Source organism: Conger conger, chromosome 4 (genome assembly GCF_963514075.1).
Source record: "Conger conger chromosome 4, fConCon1.1, whole genome shotgun sequence".
In the NCBI taxonomy this organism is placed as follows: Eukaryota; Metazoa; Chordata; class Actinopteri; order Anguilliformes; family Congridae; genus Conger; species Conger conger.
Window position 1 is genome coordinate 75561780 of NC_083763.1, and position 16922 is coordinate 75578701.

At 43.6% G+C, this 16922-nt stretch overlaps 1 protein-coding gene across 1 annotated transcript; it reads right to left on the bottom strand.

Annotated features, from left to right (window-relative positions):
* Positions 1-3275: 3275 nt before the first annotated feature.
* Positions 3276-9145, bottom strand: LOC133126799 (tripartite motif-containing protein 16-like). The gene is made up of 7 exons (XM_061239186.1): positions 8331-9145; positions 6950-7553; positions 5896-5991; positions 5423-5656; positions 5120-5279; positions 4879-4929; positions 3276-4570 (listed from the first exon to the last, which is right to left on the bottom strand). The coding sequence occupies exons 2-7, from the start codon at positions 7538-7540 to the stop codon at positions 4050-4052; spliced, it is 1653 nt and encodes a 550-aa protein (XP_061095170.1). The 5' UTR covers positions 7541-7553; positions 8331-9145; the 3' UTR covers positions 3276-4049.
* Between the last annotated feature and the right edge of the window lie 7777 nt (positions 9146-16922).

The following is a 16922-nucleotide window of genomic DNA, read 5'->3' on the forward strand; positions in this document are numbered from 1 at the left end:
CCCTAGTGGAGAATCTTCAACCTGCGGTTTATGAGGGGCTTTGTATATAAAACTAGTTGAACATAAATTAGTTAAACATTAGCTCATATTAACTATTCATATCCATATTACCTATTCTCTGACGCCATCATTGTTCAGAAACAATCAGAAATTCACATGAATGCTCCTGTCCTCATATCATATTAAATCCACCATCTAAAGCTCAACCCAGGTAAAACTGAAATGATATTCATCCCTGCTAATACCTCTCCCCATCTGGATCTCTCCATTTCCCTCGGGGATACCACACTCACGCCGTCACCCAGTGCAAGGAACCTCGGCGTGGTGATGGACAGCAGACTGTCCCTTTCCGAGAACATTGCGGCGGTGACCCGGTCTTGCAGGTTCTTCCTATACAACATACGGAGAATCCGCCCCTTTCTCACCCCCTACTCGACCCAGCTCCTGGTCCAAGCGATGGTTCTGTCCTGCCTGGACTACTGCAATTCCCTCTTGGCTGGCCTCCCAGCGTCTGCCATCAGACCCCTCCAACTCATCCAGAATGCAGCAGCTCGTCTGGTCTTCAACCTTCCCAAATACTCACACGTCACCCCCCTGCTTACTTCCCTCCACTGGCTGCCTGTCATGGCTCGCATCAAATTCAAAACATTGGTGCTAGCCTTCCAAGCAGTTAAAGGGTCTTCCCCAGCTTATCTGCAAAAAATCATCAGACCCTACACCCCTGCCAGACCTCTTCGTTCAGCCTCCACAGGCCGCTTGGCACCTCCCCCTCTCAGAACCTCCACCTCACGCTCACGACTACTGTCTGTTCTGGCTCCACGGTGGTGGAACGAACTCCCCGTTGAGGTCAGAACTATAGAATCCCTCCCCACCTTCAAGCGCAAGCTGAAGACACACCTCTTCAAACAGCACCTCTCCCCATCCCTCCCTACCTCCCTGTGAACCTTAATTGTTGTCTCTGTGACTTGTGTATCAGTATTTTAGTTGGCTAGGTAAGCAGTGTTTGGATAGTTAACTTTGGTGACTTTTGCTCTGTTTGTTTGTTTGTTCAAAAAAAAAAAAAAAAAAAAAAAAAAAAAAAATGGCCCTTGTCCTTATCTTTGTTGTACAGGTAGCAGTTGAAATTGTACTTACCTCTAGGGTCTTTCAGCGAACTTATCCCTGGTTATGGGTATGCACTTTGTTGTACGTCGCTCTGGATAAGAGCGTCTGCCAAATGCCAATAATGTAATGTAATGTAATGTAAAAATCATAACCTCGATCAGATCTGTGAAAATAGCCATCCGTCTGAGAGCATGTCACGGATTGAAACACTTATTTCCTTCTTGAGTAGTTTAACAGTAATACAGTTGAAGATGAATTGAGTCAAACACATAATACAGTCCCAAGCAAATTAAAAAATAGCCATTTTGATGCTACTCATGAACCATTTTTTCAATGAAATTAATCTTTATGTTCTAAACCCAAACTTTAGTTATTGAAGCAAATCAAAGCTCAGGAATTTAGTCTTTTTAAAAGTATAACATTACCTTATAAATTCAGGTTATGAAAACACAAATAAACTCATAAGAATGCCTTTAACACTGCGAACATGAAGGATGGTGGTTTATGAAAGAATACAGGATTTTTGCATTTTATTTAATTACATGAATTTGAATTATATCATTAAATTTCAGTTTTATAAAATATCTTGCATTTCCCTTTTTTATCACCACTGGCTTTGGTTTTCTCTCACTCATCCCAGATCACTCAGTTTTACAGAGGATCCAAAATTTAAAATCACAAACCCAGGATAGAGGGGCCGAGTGAATGTGGTCTGGACTCTGTGCAGGAGGGTCATTGTGTCAGAGACGCTGTAGAAGGACAGAGTTCCTGCCCTGTGATCCAGGTACACTCCTATTCTGGAGGAGGGACGAACAGGGATTTCAGTGCGCTCTTTATTGTGCCAGAAAGAGTAAAAGGTGGACAATCTCCAGGACTTGTTATTATATCCCATACGACAGTCATCACCCTTCCCTTTCCTGCTGATGTCTTTATATGACACTGCTATATAAACCCCACCTCCACTCCACTCAGCCTCCCAGTAACAGCGTCCAGACAGACCCTCTCTGCACAGCACCTGGTCCCAGTAGTCAAATCTCTCTGGATGATCAGGATATGACTGGATCGCTCTCACACGGGTCACCTCTCTGTTCCCCTCAGACAGACGGAGCTGTTCATGCGCTGTGTTGGGGTCCAGTGTGAGCTGACCGGAATCTGATAATCAGATAACCTGATATCTGTTACAAACTGCACATGAATCCAAACCATTTCACTATGAGAGCCAGCCTACAATTGTGTATACATCCATGTAGAAAACTAAGCCAGGGTTCATGTTGCATATGTGGACTCTGAATCCAGCTTGGATGATATTTGGTCATTTTAATAATAAAACAATTTTAACAGTTTTGTCAGTGCATGAGTTCTCAGACAATCACGATACTATATTGTATATTACAATAATAAAAATAACGGAACGAATGCACACGTCGTGATTGAGCAGTGGAAAATCAGCACACAATTACTTACAATATCAAGACGCTAAGGACAAGGCTCTCTGCGCCTCAGGAACAGAGAAAAGGACCTAAAACCACTGACAGAGCAACAGGCTGTATACTGACTGTCCTAGGCACACCCAGAGATTGATAGGTATCTCAGTTTGTTTAAAAGCTACTTGCGACATCATCAAAATTTAAGCAGGAGGGAAGGAAAATATTCTTACCACACCAAAAACCCAGGGCAGAGAGGAATGTAGTCTGTTTTTATTTTATTAAAGTAACACAAACTAACAAAGTATACAGTATATGACATGTATTACAATCCTTTGGAATTTTAATTCAGTTTACACTTCAGGCACAAGTTTTTCTCTCACTCTGAGTACAGCTGATCCTCCCTCTCTCTCATCACAGATCACACAGTTTCACAGAAGAAGCACCACAATAAACCCAAAACCTGGGATAGAGGGGCTGAGTGAACGTGGTCTGGACTGTGCAGGAGGGTCATTGTGTCAGAGACGCTGTAGAAGGAAGCACAAAATTGTGCACAAGGTAGAAAATTGTGTGAATATTTTTGCAAAAGTGTTGAGACTGAAATCTGCGTGGAAGTGTGGGGAAAAAATGGGAACTGTGCCCAGTTTTTAAAATAATTGTCTTTATTAAAAAAAAATCTCAAAAAATTACAGCAAAGATTAAAACTCTTTCATTGGAAAGGACACACAAAGCATCCTTGGGGTGACATTGGCTCAGGCGGTAGGAGCAGTCTGGGTTGCAGGTTCAGTCCTGTCCTGGGTGTGTCAGTGTCCCAAAGTATCAGTGACGCGTCACACCTGCACTAATAGCCCCCCCTAGTGGAGAATCTTCAACCTGCGGTTTATGAGGGGCTTTGTATATAAAACTAGTTGAACATAAATTAGTTAAACATTAGCTCATATTAACTATTCATATCCATATTACCTATTCTCTGACGCCATCATTGTTCAGAAACAATCAGAAATTCACATGAATGCTCCTGTCCTCATATTAAATCATAACCGATCAGATCTGTGAAAATAGCCATCCGTCTGAGAGCATGTCACGGATTGAAACACTAATTTCCTTCTTGAGTAGTTTAACAGTAATACAGTTGAAGATGAATTGAGTCAAACACATAATACAGTCCCTAGCAAATTAAAAAATAGCCATTTTGATGCTACTCATGAACCATTTTTCAATTAAATTAATCTTTAGGTTCTAAACCCAAACTTTAGTCATTGAAGCAAATGAAACAAAGCAAAGCTCAGGAAGTTAGTCTTTTTAAAAGTATAACATTACCTTATAAATTCAGGTTATGAAAACACAAATAACTCAAGAATGCCTTTAACACTGCGAACATGAAGGATGGTGGTTTATGAAAGAATACAGGATTTTTTGCATTTTATTTAATTGCATGAATTTGAATTATATAATTAAATTTCAGTTTTATAAAATATCTTGCATTTCCCTTTATCACCACTGGCTTTGATTTTCTCTCACTCATCCCAGATCACTCAGTTTTACAGAGGATCCAAAATTTAAAATCACAAACCCAGGATAGAGGGGCTGAGTGAATGTGGTCTGGACTCTGTGCAGGAGGGTCATTGTGTCAGAGACGCTGTAGAAGGACAGAGTTCCTGCCCTGTGATCCAGGTACACTCCTATTCTGGAGGAGGGACGAACAGGGATTTCAGTGGTCTCATTATTGTGCCAGAAAGAGTAAAAGGTGGACAATCTCCAGGACTTGTTATTATATCCCATACGACAGTCATCACCCTTCCCTTTCCTGCTGATGTCTTTATATGACACTGCTATATAAACCCCACCTCCACTCCACTCAGCCTCCCAGTAACAGCGTCCAGACAGACCCTCTCTGCACAGCACCTGGTCCCAGTAGTCAAATCTCTCTGGATGATCAGGATATGACTGGATCGCTTTCACACGGGTCACCTCTCTGTTCCCCTCAGACAGAAGGAGGTTTTCATACACTGTGTTGGGGTCCAGTGTGAGCTGACCGGAATCTGATGGAGGAGAAAGACAAGACTTCACATGAGGACAGGTCCATCTAAGGTATGTCTGCAATTCCTTGTTTTCTCCAAGACTACACAGAGAAATTTAAGTTTCTGTTCATCTCCATGTTGGTGTGATTGTGTGTTTCTGATCGTTTCAGCGGAAACAGACTCGAGTTCAGACAATATTTTTCAATTAGTTAGATTTTTTTTTCTTTTTGTTTAATATTTTTTTTATTCAGACTGATTGTGTGTGCGCGTGTGTGCGTGTGCGCGTGTGCACGTGTATCTCAGCTGAGAGTTTCAGAGTGAGCACTCACACTGCAAGAAATCCTCTCTGGTCCTGGGCTCTACAGAAGGGACTTCTTTCACTGCAGGGAAAGAGAGAGAAAAGGACAAAAATAAAGTTATGGGAATGGGGAATTCTGGGTTTCAAATATTATTGAGTGCTGACAGTTTAAAAGACAATTACTGTATATGTATTCCATTTGATCTCCCCAGTAGCTTTGCGTGGATAAAAACAGTCAAAGAAGGATTTTGCTCATTAACATTTTTCACAACCTGATTCTGAGATTTTGACCAGTTCCCCCTTGCAGACGTCCTCCAGTCGCTCTTTCAGTTCAGAGACAGATTTCCCCACAGCCTCAAAAGAGACGTGTGGACTGACAGTGATGCTGGGTAAGTCTCCAGGTCCAGGAGGGGCACAGAGAGACTGACAGCTCTGCGGACAGACACACAGACAGAATAGTCTCAGTACAGATTTCTGTGCAGATGCCAGGAGCAGATCTTTGTAAATGAGGAACACACCTCACCATGCATGTACAGTGTACACACTGCAGACTGTCAGAGAGCCAGTGATGTTACCTGGAGGAAATGGATGTGATCCTCTGTGTGTGAAAGCTGCTCCAGCTCAGCGTCTCTCCTCCTCAGCTCAGCAATCTCCTGCTCCAGTCGCTCCAGGAGTCCTTCAGCCCGACTCACTTCAGCCTTCTCCTGATCTCTGATCAGCTCTTTCACCTCAGAGCACCTTCGCTCAATGGAGCGGATCATCTCAGTAAAGATCCTCTCACTGTCCTCCACTGCTGCCTGTGCAGAGCGCTGTTAGGAGACACAGAGAGAGGAGGGCTGTACATTTTAACTAGGCCTTTCACTCAGCTCTTACTGGGACCCCAGACAGCCTGTTCCCCACAGTGTGGCTCAGTGGGATTGAGGCCCACAGGGCTGGAAAGTGGTCGAACACTGGGCTCCTCACTGGCTGACTGGAGGAGAGCCCTGACTGAGCCCTGAAATGGCTCTTCCAGCAGCCACTGTTGTCTTCACCTCTGGTCAGTACCCACCTTGAGTGACTGCACAGCCTGCCTCAGATCCTGCAGCTCCTTCTCTCTCTCCTGGATTCTCTGCTGGAATTTACTCTGTGTCGCCCCCAGCTGCTTCTGTAGGTAGATTATTTTCACATATTATTGAACATTGTTTTTGCATTTGTTGAATCATATCATGTTTAAATCAAAACACTATAATAAAAAATCTGGCAGATTTGTGTAGATTGTACTGGCCATTTAAGCAAAAGTTGATTCCCATTCAGGGAGTGAATAGGGGGGTGAGGGGGGTGAACAGAGCTGTCACACAGATCTGACTTTGGTTCACTTCCTGCTCCTACTGCTTTATCACTGTGGACTTCAGACCGGTAAATTACTTTACTGTTGGTGAAATGTTTTCAGCAAAGTCTCATGAAACACACCTTCCAAGTGAATGTTAAAATTGCTTTTTACCATAGACACTCACCAAGCACTTCATTAGGAACATTTTGACTTCATCACACCTACTTTATGCCATGATCTAATCAGCCAATTGTGTGGCAGCAGTGCAATGCATACAGTCATGTAGATAAGGGTCAGGAGCTTCACTTAATTTTCACATCAACCATCAGAATGGGGGAATGAGTGTTGGTGGCAGACAGGGTGATTTAAGTATCTCTAAACTGCTGGTCTCCTGGGACTTTCACACACACTAGTCTCTAGTTTGCAAAGAATTCTGCAACAAACAAAATTCTGCTGCCAGAAATGCCTTGTTAATGAGAGGTCAGAGCAGACGGGCCAGACTGGTCTAACCTGACAGGAAGGTGACAGTAACGCAAATAACCACACATTCCAACAGGGGTATGCAGAAGAGAATCTCTGAACACACAACACATCATAACTCTAAGTAGATAGTTTTTAGACTTCTACTGCTGTAGCCTAAGTCTAACAAATACCTAAGTGCTCACTGAGTGAAGGCTACAACATAATGATGCGATTTTTAAAAAATGACGGAAATCCCACTGTTCTCAGTTTACTCGGTTCCTCTCCCATTATAGCACTATCAGAACTGCCAGGGAAGAGCTCCAGTCCTTACCTGTTTCTCAGTCCTTTCTGCTGCAGCTGAGACTGTATCATGGCCTCTGTGTTCATCCATTGTACACAGATAACAGATACACTGCCGATCAGTACGACAATAAACCTCCAACAGTTTTTTATGCTGACGGCAAATGTTGTCCTGCAGGTGTCCAGTAGCATTGATGACATTATGTGTGTTTCCTGGGTGAAGCTCATTGTGAAGTTTGAGGTGAGTTTCGCAGTAAGAAGCCAGACACACCAGACAGGACTTGATGGCTTTGCCGTTTCTCCCAGTACAGACATCACACGCCACGTCTCCAGGTCCAGTGTAACAGTGAGCAGGTGGAGCAGCTTGGAGTCCTGTCTTCTTCAGTTTCTCCACCACTTCAGCAAACATGGTGTTTTTTCTTAAAACAGGCCTTGGGGTGAAGGTCTCTCTGCACATGGGACAGCTGTAGACACCAGTATGATCATCCTGATCCCAGCAGCCCTTAATACAGCCCATACAGTAACTGTGACCACAGGAAATAGTCACCGGATCCTTCAGTAGATCCAGACAGATCGAACAGCTCAACTGGTCCTGATCCAGTAAACCTCCACCTTCAGCCATTTTACTGTGAAAACTGAAAAGAGATTAGTTTTGGTTCAGAATGTAGTGTAGTTTCTCAGAATGAGCCAGTAAGTAACTGTTCTCTCTAGCCCCTCATAGCTGTCCACCAAATTTAAGCAGGAGGGAAGCAAAAGCAGGACAAAGAGTAATGTTGTCTGACAGTCTCAAAACTGATTCTAACCTGATATCTGTTACAAACTGTACATGAATCCAAAGTATTTCACTATGAGAGCCAGCCTACATTGTTGTATACATCCATGTAGGAAACTTAGCCAGGGTCCATGTTGTATATATGTGGACATTTTGGTCATTTTATTAATAAAACTATTGTAACAGTTTTGTCGGTTCATGAGCGCTCAGACAATCACGATTTCCTCTGAAATGTGTTGTGAAGGAACAGCTTCCGTTCAGCCTGCAGTTCACTCCGCAGATACTGAGCTACGAAGCCACTTCATGTGCAGTAGATGCAGGCAAACTTTTGTCTGAAAATGGCTGAACAAATACAGTGCATTATATTTAATACGAATATTATAATGTCGCCATTGACAAAAGAACTAACGCCACTAGAGAAAGTTCTAGAGGAAGCATTAGCTTGTCCCTGAAAAGCAATGCCGTGTTGTTAGCAGTATCACTTGTCCAATAAACCAGAATAATTTAGCCAGTCAGCTACTATGATCGAAGACAGTTTAAGGCACTAGTGTTCAGTTAATGAAAGTCAATAAACCTTAAATAAAAGAACGAATGCACACGTAATGATTGAGCAGTGGAAAAATAGCACACAATTACTTACAATATCAAGATGCGAAGGACAAGCTCTCTGCGCCTCAGGAACAGAGAAAAGGACCTAAAACCACTGGCAAAGCGACAGGCTTTATACTGACTGTCCGAGGCACACCCAGATTGGTATCTCAGTTAGTTTAAAAGCTACTTGCGACATCATCAAAATGAAGAGGACATATTGGAATTTCTTCACACGGAGGAAAAAGTCCAAATTGCCGAGTCACTTGACTACCTAGAAATCAGACTGAATTTAGCCATGGAGCCATTTATTAGCTTGGCCTTTGTACATATTAATGAGATGCTTGGTCTAAAAAAATGCTGGCTTTGTCGCACATCTTCCAGATACGTTTAACAATTGCATTGGGCAGAGCATGCTTAAAAGGTTTATTTCACAAATCCAATTTGAAACACTGAATTTACTCTCTTAATATGCTACTAAAATTCTTATCATGACAACTTCTGTTCTCTGCACAGGAGCATTACTGAAGTTTCTATCAGCATTACAAGAACCAATCCCTCCTCAAAATCAGTTGCGTCTCTTGAGCTCAGAAATGGCGGGGCGCAAAACCTTCCTTTAAACTAATCCTTTAAACTAATCCTTTAAACTACTCCATCCGGTTTTCATTCAAATTATCTTGATTAACAAACGTTTCAATGACGGGGCTAATCAATTAACCGCTTAGTAGCCTAGCCAACACTTATTTAAAAAGATGCGTCACTCTGTTATCTACCGCGTTCGCTTTCAGAATGACCAGCAGTACCAGTTTACAATCTACGCATTGTAGATCATTTCCACCCCAGTCTATTATCCGAGAGTGAGTGCGGACTGCAGTCTACATGTGTCCGCAAATAATGTTGATAAAATGTGCACGATTTCATAATGCAAATATAATGAAATGCGTAAGACATAGGCTACTAAATGATAATGCCTAATTGGGGAGATATCTGACGGCACTGAGTATTTTGTGAATTAATCGTTGTATGGATAGCCTACTCAAGGAAAATCAGGGGAAGTCTCTGCCACGGCTTAGTGATTATAACTGATTTTTGGAAATTGTATTCATCACTCATCACGATGTGATAAAGCCGCGCGTTAATTCCAGATTGATTAGCCAGATCGTCGACACATTTGTTAATCAAGGAAAGTTAAAGAAAACAGTATAAAATCAAATCAATGATTGGTTTAAAGTTTTGCGCCCCACCAATTCTGATCTCACGAGACGCCACTGCTCTAAGTGCTAATACTGATACAGTGCCGCGGGAAAGTATTGCCCCCTTCCGGGTGTAAGATTGTAGGTTTGTGTGTTAATCCACTCAAGTCTCAAACGCTGCTAAATCAATCATTCCGGCTCCTGCGTAGCTTCGCTCAGACTATCATGAGTCGCCCTGCAATAGGGCTGATAGGAGTCGCAACGAGTCATCACAACCGTTGGGAATAGCCGTCAATTATTGAATAGCGACCAGGAGTGCGTGGTCAGAGAACTAGTCCATCCACAGAGACACTTTTGGTTTGCGGTTTAGATTGACTCAGTTTAACCCAGGATACGATCATTGTATTGCTGCTGTTCTCCGAAATAAACCAATAATAAATAAATCCAATCGGCAGGGTAAAGAAAAGAGCCCTTTTCTTTACCCTGATTTCCTCTATTATTGCATATTTGTCACAGGGAATCGTTTCAGATCTTTTGATAAAACATAATATAAGACAAAGGGAACCTGAATAAACATGAAACACATTTTCGAAATTATTATTTTGTTTATTTAATGAAAAAGAGATCAAACACCATTATCTCTCGTGAAAAAAGTAATTCTCTCCTTAAACTTAATATCTGATTTCACCATTTCTTGCAACAATAGCTGCAATCAAACACTTGTGTGATTTGATGTTGCAGAGTGTGGAGGAACTTCAGCCCCCTCTTTATTGCAGAGCTGCTTTCATTCAGACAGTCGGCAGGTTTTTCAGCATGAACTGCTCCTTCCAGGTCCCGCCACAGTGTCTATTGTGTTGATGTGACACAGCAGAGCAGAGGGCATCAGTGGCAGAAAAGGAGCCCTGACCACAAAGAGCCAATGATCCATCAAGGCCAAAGGGGAACTACAACATGAGACAACCACCCCCAGATGCAGGAGTGCCACTGTGACCAAAATCAACCACCCCCAGATGCAGGAGTTCCACTGTGAGCAAAATTAAGAATATAAAAGTGGGGGAGGGGGACAATTATCGGGCAATGCGAGTGACAGGCATGACTGATTGAGCAGTGTTTGAGACTCGAGTGGATTAGGACATTTGAAGTCCAAAGACAGACTGCTGATCCTCATGCTTACACAAACCTTGTACTGACCATTGATTAAGCGCCTCATTCATTGACTGAGAGAGAGAAACCCACAGCCCGACAGACAGGATTCTGCAGGCAGAGGCTCTGGGGCCCTGCGATGCTGGTATTGCATGAGAATAAATTAATTTGGACCCTTTACGGGACTTCCTTCCGTCCTGATTCCTGGGTCATTTCCCACTGCAGGGTTCACGTCAGGACTTTGACTAGGCCCCTCCAAAACTTTAATTTTGTTTATTTTCAGTCATTCAGGAGTGGTCTTGCTCTTGTGTTTTTTTAACCACGGGGACAGGAGCCCTGCCCCCACCCTCCCAGTTCAAATAATTTCCCAAATTCCTCTACAGGGACAAATATGCAATAATAGAGGGAATCAGGAAGGGGCCGAATACTTATTATTGTAATTCCCAGGTTTCCTGTGTGCTTTTTGGGGGCAGACATTACAGGAAGTACATCATACTTTTTTGGGAGGTCCCATAGAGAGGAAGAGGCGGAGCCATCTTTGGCTCCAATCACAGTCCAATAAATCAGAGTGGAAGGCGGGGCCTTTTTATAAGGGCGGACGTCTCACGACACTGGGTGTCGCTGGACAATACTGGAGGGTATATTGGACAGCGTTAAGAATCCCTCCCAAGCTCAGGTGTGTGCTGTATTTCCACAGGTGACCAAGCTCAGGTGTGTGCTGTATTTCCACAGGTGACCAAGCTCAGGTGTGCGCTGTATTTCCACAGGTGACCAAGCTCAGGTGTGTGCTGTATTTCCACAGGTGACCAAGCTCAGGTGTGTGCTGTATTTCCACAGGTGACCCACCTCTGCTGGAAGACTGCCCCCTCATTCCTGCCTTCTCCTGCGGCGTGCTCTCCTCTTATTTTCGCGGGAAGTTCAAGTTATGATTGGAAATAAAAGAAACAAAAGAAAGACCACGCAAAACCAAATCCTTGGGTGCAGATGAGGACCAAACTGTCTTCCTCAAAACACATTCTCGGCTGGAGACTTCTCCTCCCCCCCACAACTGCAAGGAACCTCGGCGTGGTGATGGACAGCAGACTGTCCCTCTCGTGACCGGCGGTGACCCGGTCCTGCAGGTTCTTCCTATACAACATCAGGGGGATCCGCCCCTTTCTCACCCCCTACTCGGTCCAAGCAATGTTTTTGTCCCACCTGGACTACTGCAACTCCCTCTTGGCTGGCCTCCCAGTGACCGCCATCAGACCCCTCCAACTTATCCAGAATGCAGCAGCTCGTCTGGTCTTCAATCTTCCCAAACACTCGCATGTCAACCCCTCCACTGACTGCCTGTCATGGCTCGCATCAAATTCAAAACATTGGTGCTAGCCTTCCAAGCAGTTAAGGGCTCTGCCCCAGCTTACCTCCAAGAAATCATCAGATCCTACACCCCTGCCAGACCTCTTCGTTCAGCCTCCACAGGCTGCTTTGCGCCTCCCCCTCTCCGAACTTCCACCCCACGCTCACGACTACGGTCTGTTCTGGCTCCACGGTGGTGGAACAAACTCCCTGTAGAGGTCAGAACAGTAGAATCTCTTTCGATCTTCAAGCCCAAACTGAAGACGCACCTCTTCAAGCTGCACCTCTCCCTGTCCCTCCCTACCTCCAAGTGAACCACGATTGTTGTGTTTCAGTGTTGTGTTTACTTGTGTATTAGGATGCTTAGCTTGCCGAGGTAAGCAGTGTTTGGCTAGGTAAACGGTTTGTTCATACATTTGCGTGTTGCGGTACTGCGAATTAAAAAATAAAAATAAAAATGAATAGAAAATTCCGATGATCAGGCCCTGGTCCTTATCTTTGTTGTGCATGTAGCAGTTAAAATTGTACTTCCCTCTAGGGTCTTTCAGCACACTTATCCCTGGGTTGTAGGTATGCACTTTGCACTTTGTTGTATGTTGCTCTGGATAAGAGCGTCTGCCAAATGCCATGAATGTGATGTAATGTAATGAAAAGAACACAAGATGGCAGCGGGATACACAGGCATGGACTGCTTATCAACCGACTAACAGTCCTGTACAGTCTGCTGTGTGAGACGGAAGATGGCGGCCTTGTTGGGGTACAGCACAGACACATTTACACAGGTTAATATCTCATTAGCTGCACAGATCTATGGTGGTGAGGCACTTCCTGTACGTGGGCCACACCACTGCAGTATTATAACTGACAGGAAACCCAGAGCCCTGCTTTTCTTTCAGTTCTCTCCATCCAACCCTTTCAAACCTTAAACTGTTCTCTCTCCACTCTTAGCTGTCCACCAAATTTAAACAGGAGGGGAGGAGAATATTCTTACCACACCAAAAACCCAGGGCAAAGAGGAATATAGTCTGTTTTTATTTTATTAAAGTAACACAAACTAACAAACAACAAAGTATACAGTATACAGTATACACACATGTTTCCTGTCTCATTCCTGATTGATCTCTCTTCAGTTTCTGATAAATGATCTATACCACACAGTGTATGGGAGAAAATTAACAGATAATTTTCAATAAAGGATGTATCCGCCCATTTGGGAGGCAATGCAACTTCCATGTCTTACTTACTTCTGTCTTACTGCAATGTTTTTCTCTCACTCTGATTACAGCTAATCCTCCCTCTCATCACTGATCACACAGTTTCACAGAAGAAGCACCACTATTAAACCAAAACCCAGGGTAGAGGGGCTGAGTGAACGTGGTCTGGAGTCTGTGCAGGAGGGTCATTGTGTCAGAGACGCTGTAGAAGCACAGATTTCCAGCCTTGTGATCCAGGTACACTCCTATTCTGGAGGAGGAGGGACGAACAGGGATTTTAATGCTCTTATTATTGTGCCAGAAAGAGTAACCAGAGGCAGAGCAGCACAAACTCCAGGACTTGAAATTATGTCCCAGCACAGAGTCAGTAGCCCACCCTTTCCTGCTGATCTCTTTATATGCCACTGCTATAGAAACCTCATCCCCCTTCCACTCAGCCTCCCAGTAACAGCGTCCAGACACACCCTCCCTGCACAACACTTCAGCATGGGAATCAAATCTCTCTGGATGGTCAGGCTTTGACTGGATCTCTCATATAGGTCACCTCTCTGTTCCCCTCAGACAGACAGAGCTGTTTATGCGCAGTGTTGGGGTCCAGTGTGAGCCGACAGGAATCTGATGGAGGAGAAGGTTAAGAATCAAAAAGGGGACAGGTCCATCCAAGTATGGCTTCACCTGTTTGTACATTTCTGAATGTTTCAGGGGAAACAAGTAGCACCCAAGAGCCCAATGGCCCAATGGTCAACACAAACGGAATGTGGGATAGAAGAAGTTATGAGATTATTATTTTAGAGATTATACATTTAGAGCAAGCACTCACTCCGTAAGCGTTCCTCTCTGGTCCTCTGCTCTACAGCCTGGACTTGTTTTACTGCAGGGAAGGAGTGAGAGAAAAGAACAGAAAACAAAGATGGAGAGAGAAATGAGGATGGAGGATAATGTTAACACTGAGATTGATTTCAAATATTCTGATTTTGGTACTTAAACCAACTGTAAACAACTGTGCTCTGTAAAGTTTAACAACCTGATTCAGACATTTTGAGCAGTTGCCCCTTGCAGACGTCCTCCAGTCACTTTCAGCTCAGACGGATTTCCTCACAGCCTCAAAAGGGACACGTGGACTGACTGATGCTGGGTAAGACTCCAGGTCCAGGAGGGGCACAGAGAGACAGACAGCTCTGCAGACAGACAGTCTCAATACAGATTCTAACCTGATCCGTTACAAACTGCACATGAATCCAAACCATTTCACTATGAGAGCCAGTCTACAATGGTGTATACATCCATGTACAAAACTGAGCCAGGGTCCAAGCTGCATATGTGGACTCAGCTTGGATGATATTTGGACATTTTAATAAAGCAATTGCATTGGGGAGAAGAATGAAATAGCTACAGTAGCCTCAGCAGGCACGGTTACTAAATCGTGACGATGGCATTTTTGATTAGGGCATCAGAATGGAAATGAGACCCAGCGTCTACCAGACTCGAGTCTAGAACCCAGGTCTCCGGTGAGGTAGTCAGTGAACAATCCCCTGAACCAACAAGGAACCGAGGGCGACACAATTGCGAAGCAACGGCAGGTAAAGTTCAATGTTTTATTCCAACAAAAGACAAAGTTCCAAAAAGCTCAGATGATATAGCACAAAATCCAAACGCAAAAACTACAGTCCTTAAATTCACGAAAAGGCAAAAACATCTGACATTTAGTCCACTGAGTAATCCAAATATCACAGGGTAATAACAATCCAGGGTCAAAGAACAGGTAAGGCAAACAAAGTTTAGGTTTACAGAGGCACAGGCCAAAGTTACTCACAGAGCGTTCAGCGAAGACTCAACAAACACAGAGTGAAAAGACCAGGCTTAAATACTCTAAGACAATTGGCTAACCAGCTCACATGACCAGATAACAGAGAGCAAGTGGGTCTGTTAACAAGAGGCATAATTAGGCAGCAAAACTTACTACAGACAAAATCAGGTTTAGTGACATCTAGTGGTCAACAACAAAAGTTAAACATTGTGACAGCGTCTGGCTCCAGCAAGCACAGATCAGACATTACCGCAATAGTTTGTAAAAACACTGTTGTGAGCCGAGCTTGAACTCAAGTTACGTCCTCAGTAGGAGGCAAGTAAGCTGCATTCTCCAATTCCTCCTTCTCCCAGCCCCACCAATCAGAACCCTTAAGACAGGAGCCAATCGGGCCCTGACGTGCTCCCTCTGGTGGTGAAACTGTGCTACTGCAAGAGCTGCTCGCTGTGGGACACTGAGCAGAGCCCAGCAGGATAAGAGCACAAGATGGCAGCAGGATACACAGGCATGGAGTGCTTATCAACTGACTAACAGTCCTGTACAGTCTGCTGTGTGAGACGGAAGATGGCAGCCATATTGGGGTACAGCACAGACACATTTACACAGGTTAATATCTCATTAGCTGCACAGATCTATGGTGGTGAGGCATTTCCTGTACGTGGGCCACACCACTGCAGTATTATAACTGACAGGAAACCCAGAGAGCCCAAAGCCCTGCTTTTCTTTCAGTTCTCTCCATCCAACCCTTTCAAACCTTAAACTGTTCACTCTCTCCCCTCGTAGCTGTCCACCAAATTTAAGCAGGAGGGAAGGAGAATATTCTTACCACACCAAAAACCCAGGGCAGAGAGGAATGTAGTCTGTTTTTATTTTATTAAAGTAACACAAACTAACAAACAACAAAGTATACAGTATATGATACATGCATTACAATCTTTTGGAATTTTAATTCAGTTTACACTTCCTCACATTGGTACAAAGGACACATGAGCATAAACTACAGAACGACTTTCTCCCAAAAGAGTGATCGTCACAAAGCATTCATAGAGTCCTGTGTGGAAGAAGCAGAAATGTAAGCAGAGAATCCTACTCCTGATTGAGTCTTATTCCTGATTGATCTCTCTTTGGTTTCTGATCCCTTATTTTTAGCTTCTTCTCCAGGTCGTAATTCACACAGACACCTATCAGGAAATAGGACAACTGAGAACTCACAGGAACCAGGAATAGGGGTTAAAAAGAGGATACTCGGTGGGATGAAAGTAAACAGCTGTGGGTAAAAAAATCAAAAGAAGAAGAAATCTCAGGAGTGGAGGAGCAGCATAGGAACGGCTAAGTGGGAGACAGAATCCTTCTAGAAAAAGACCTGGAGGGACTCTCTCCTCCTTCCTCTGCACAATAATCTCATTACAACGGTTTAACGAAAACATGGAGATGCACCATGAACTATTTCACACCCACAATTTTAGTAATCTGGGGAAGAGGTAAAAACAGTATGTTTAACAAATTAAATTAGCTTTGACCAGCCTGGACATTCTCCTCCGACGTCTGTCATTATCAAGGCGTTTCTGTCGGCAGAACTGTGCTCACTTGTTTATTTTTTTCTTTTTCTTTTTTTTGCTCTGTAAACTCTACGGACTAGTGCGCGTGAAAATCCCAGGAGATTTCTGAGATACCCAAACAAACCTGCCACCAACAATCATTCCACAGTCATGTTTTTCCCCATTCTGATGGTTGATGTGAACATTAACTGAAGCTCCTGAACCATATCTACATGATTGTATGCATCGCACTGCTGCCACACAATTGGCTAATTACATAATCACATGAATAAGTAGGTGTAAAAAAGTAAAAATGTTCCTAATAAAGTTTATATCTTCCCTTTTGGGAGGCTCTCCTGTTGGTTGCAGGCCAAACAATCACTACTATAAATACAACTTCCATGTCTT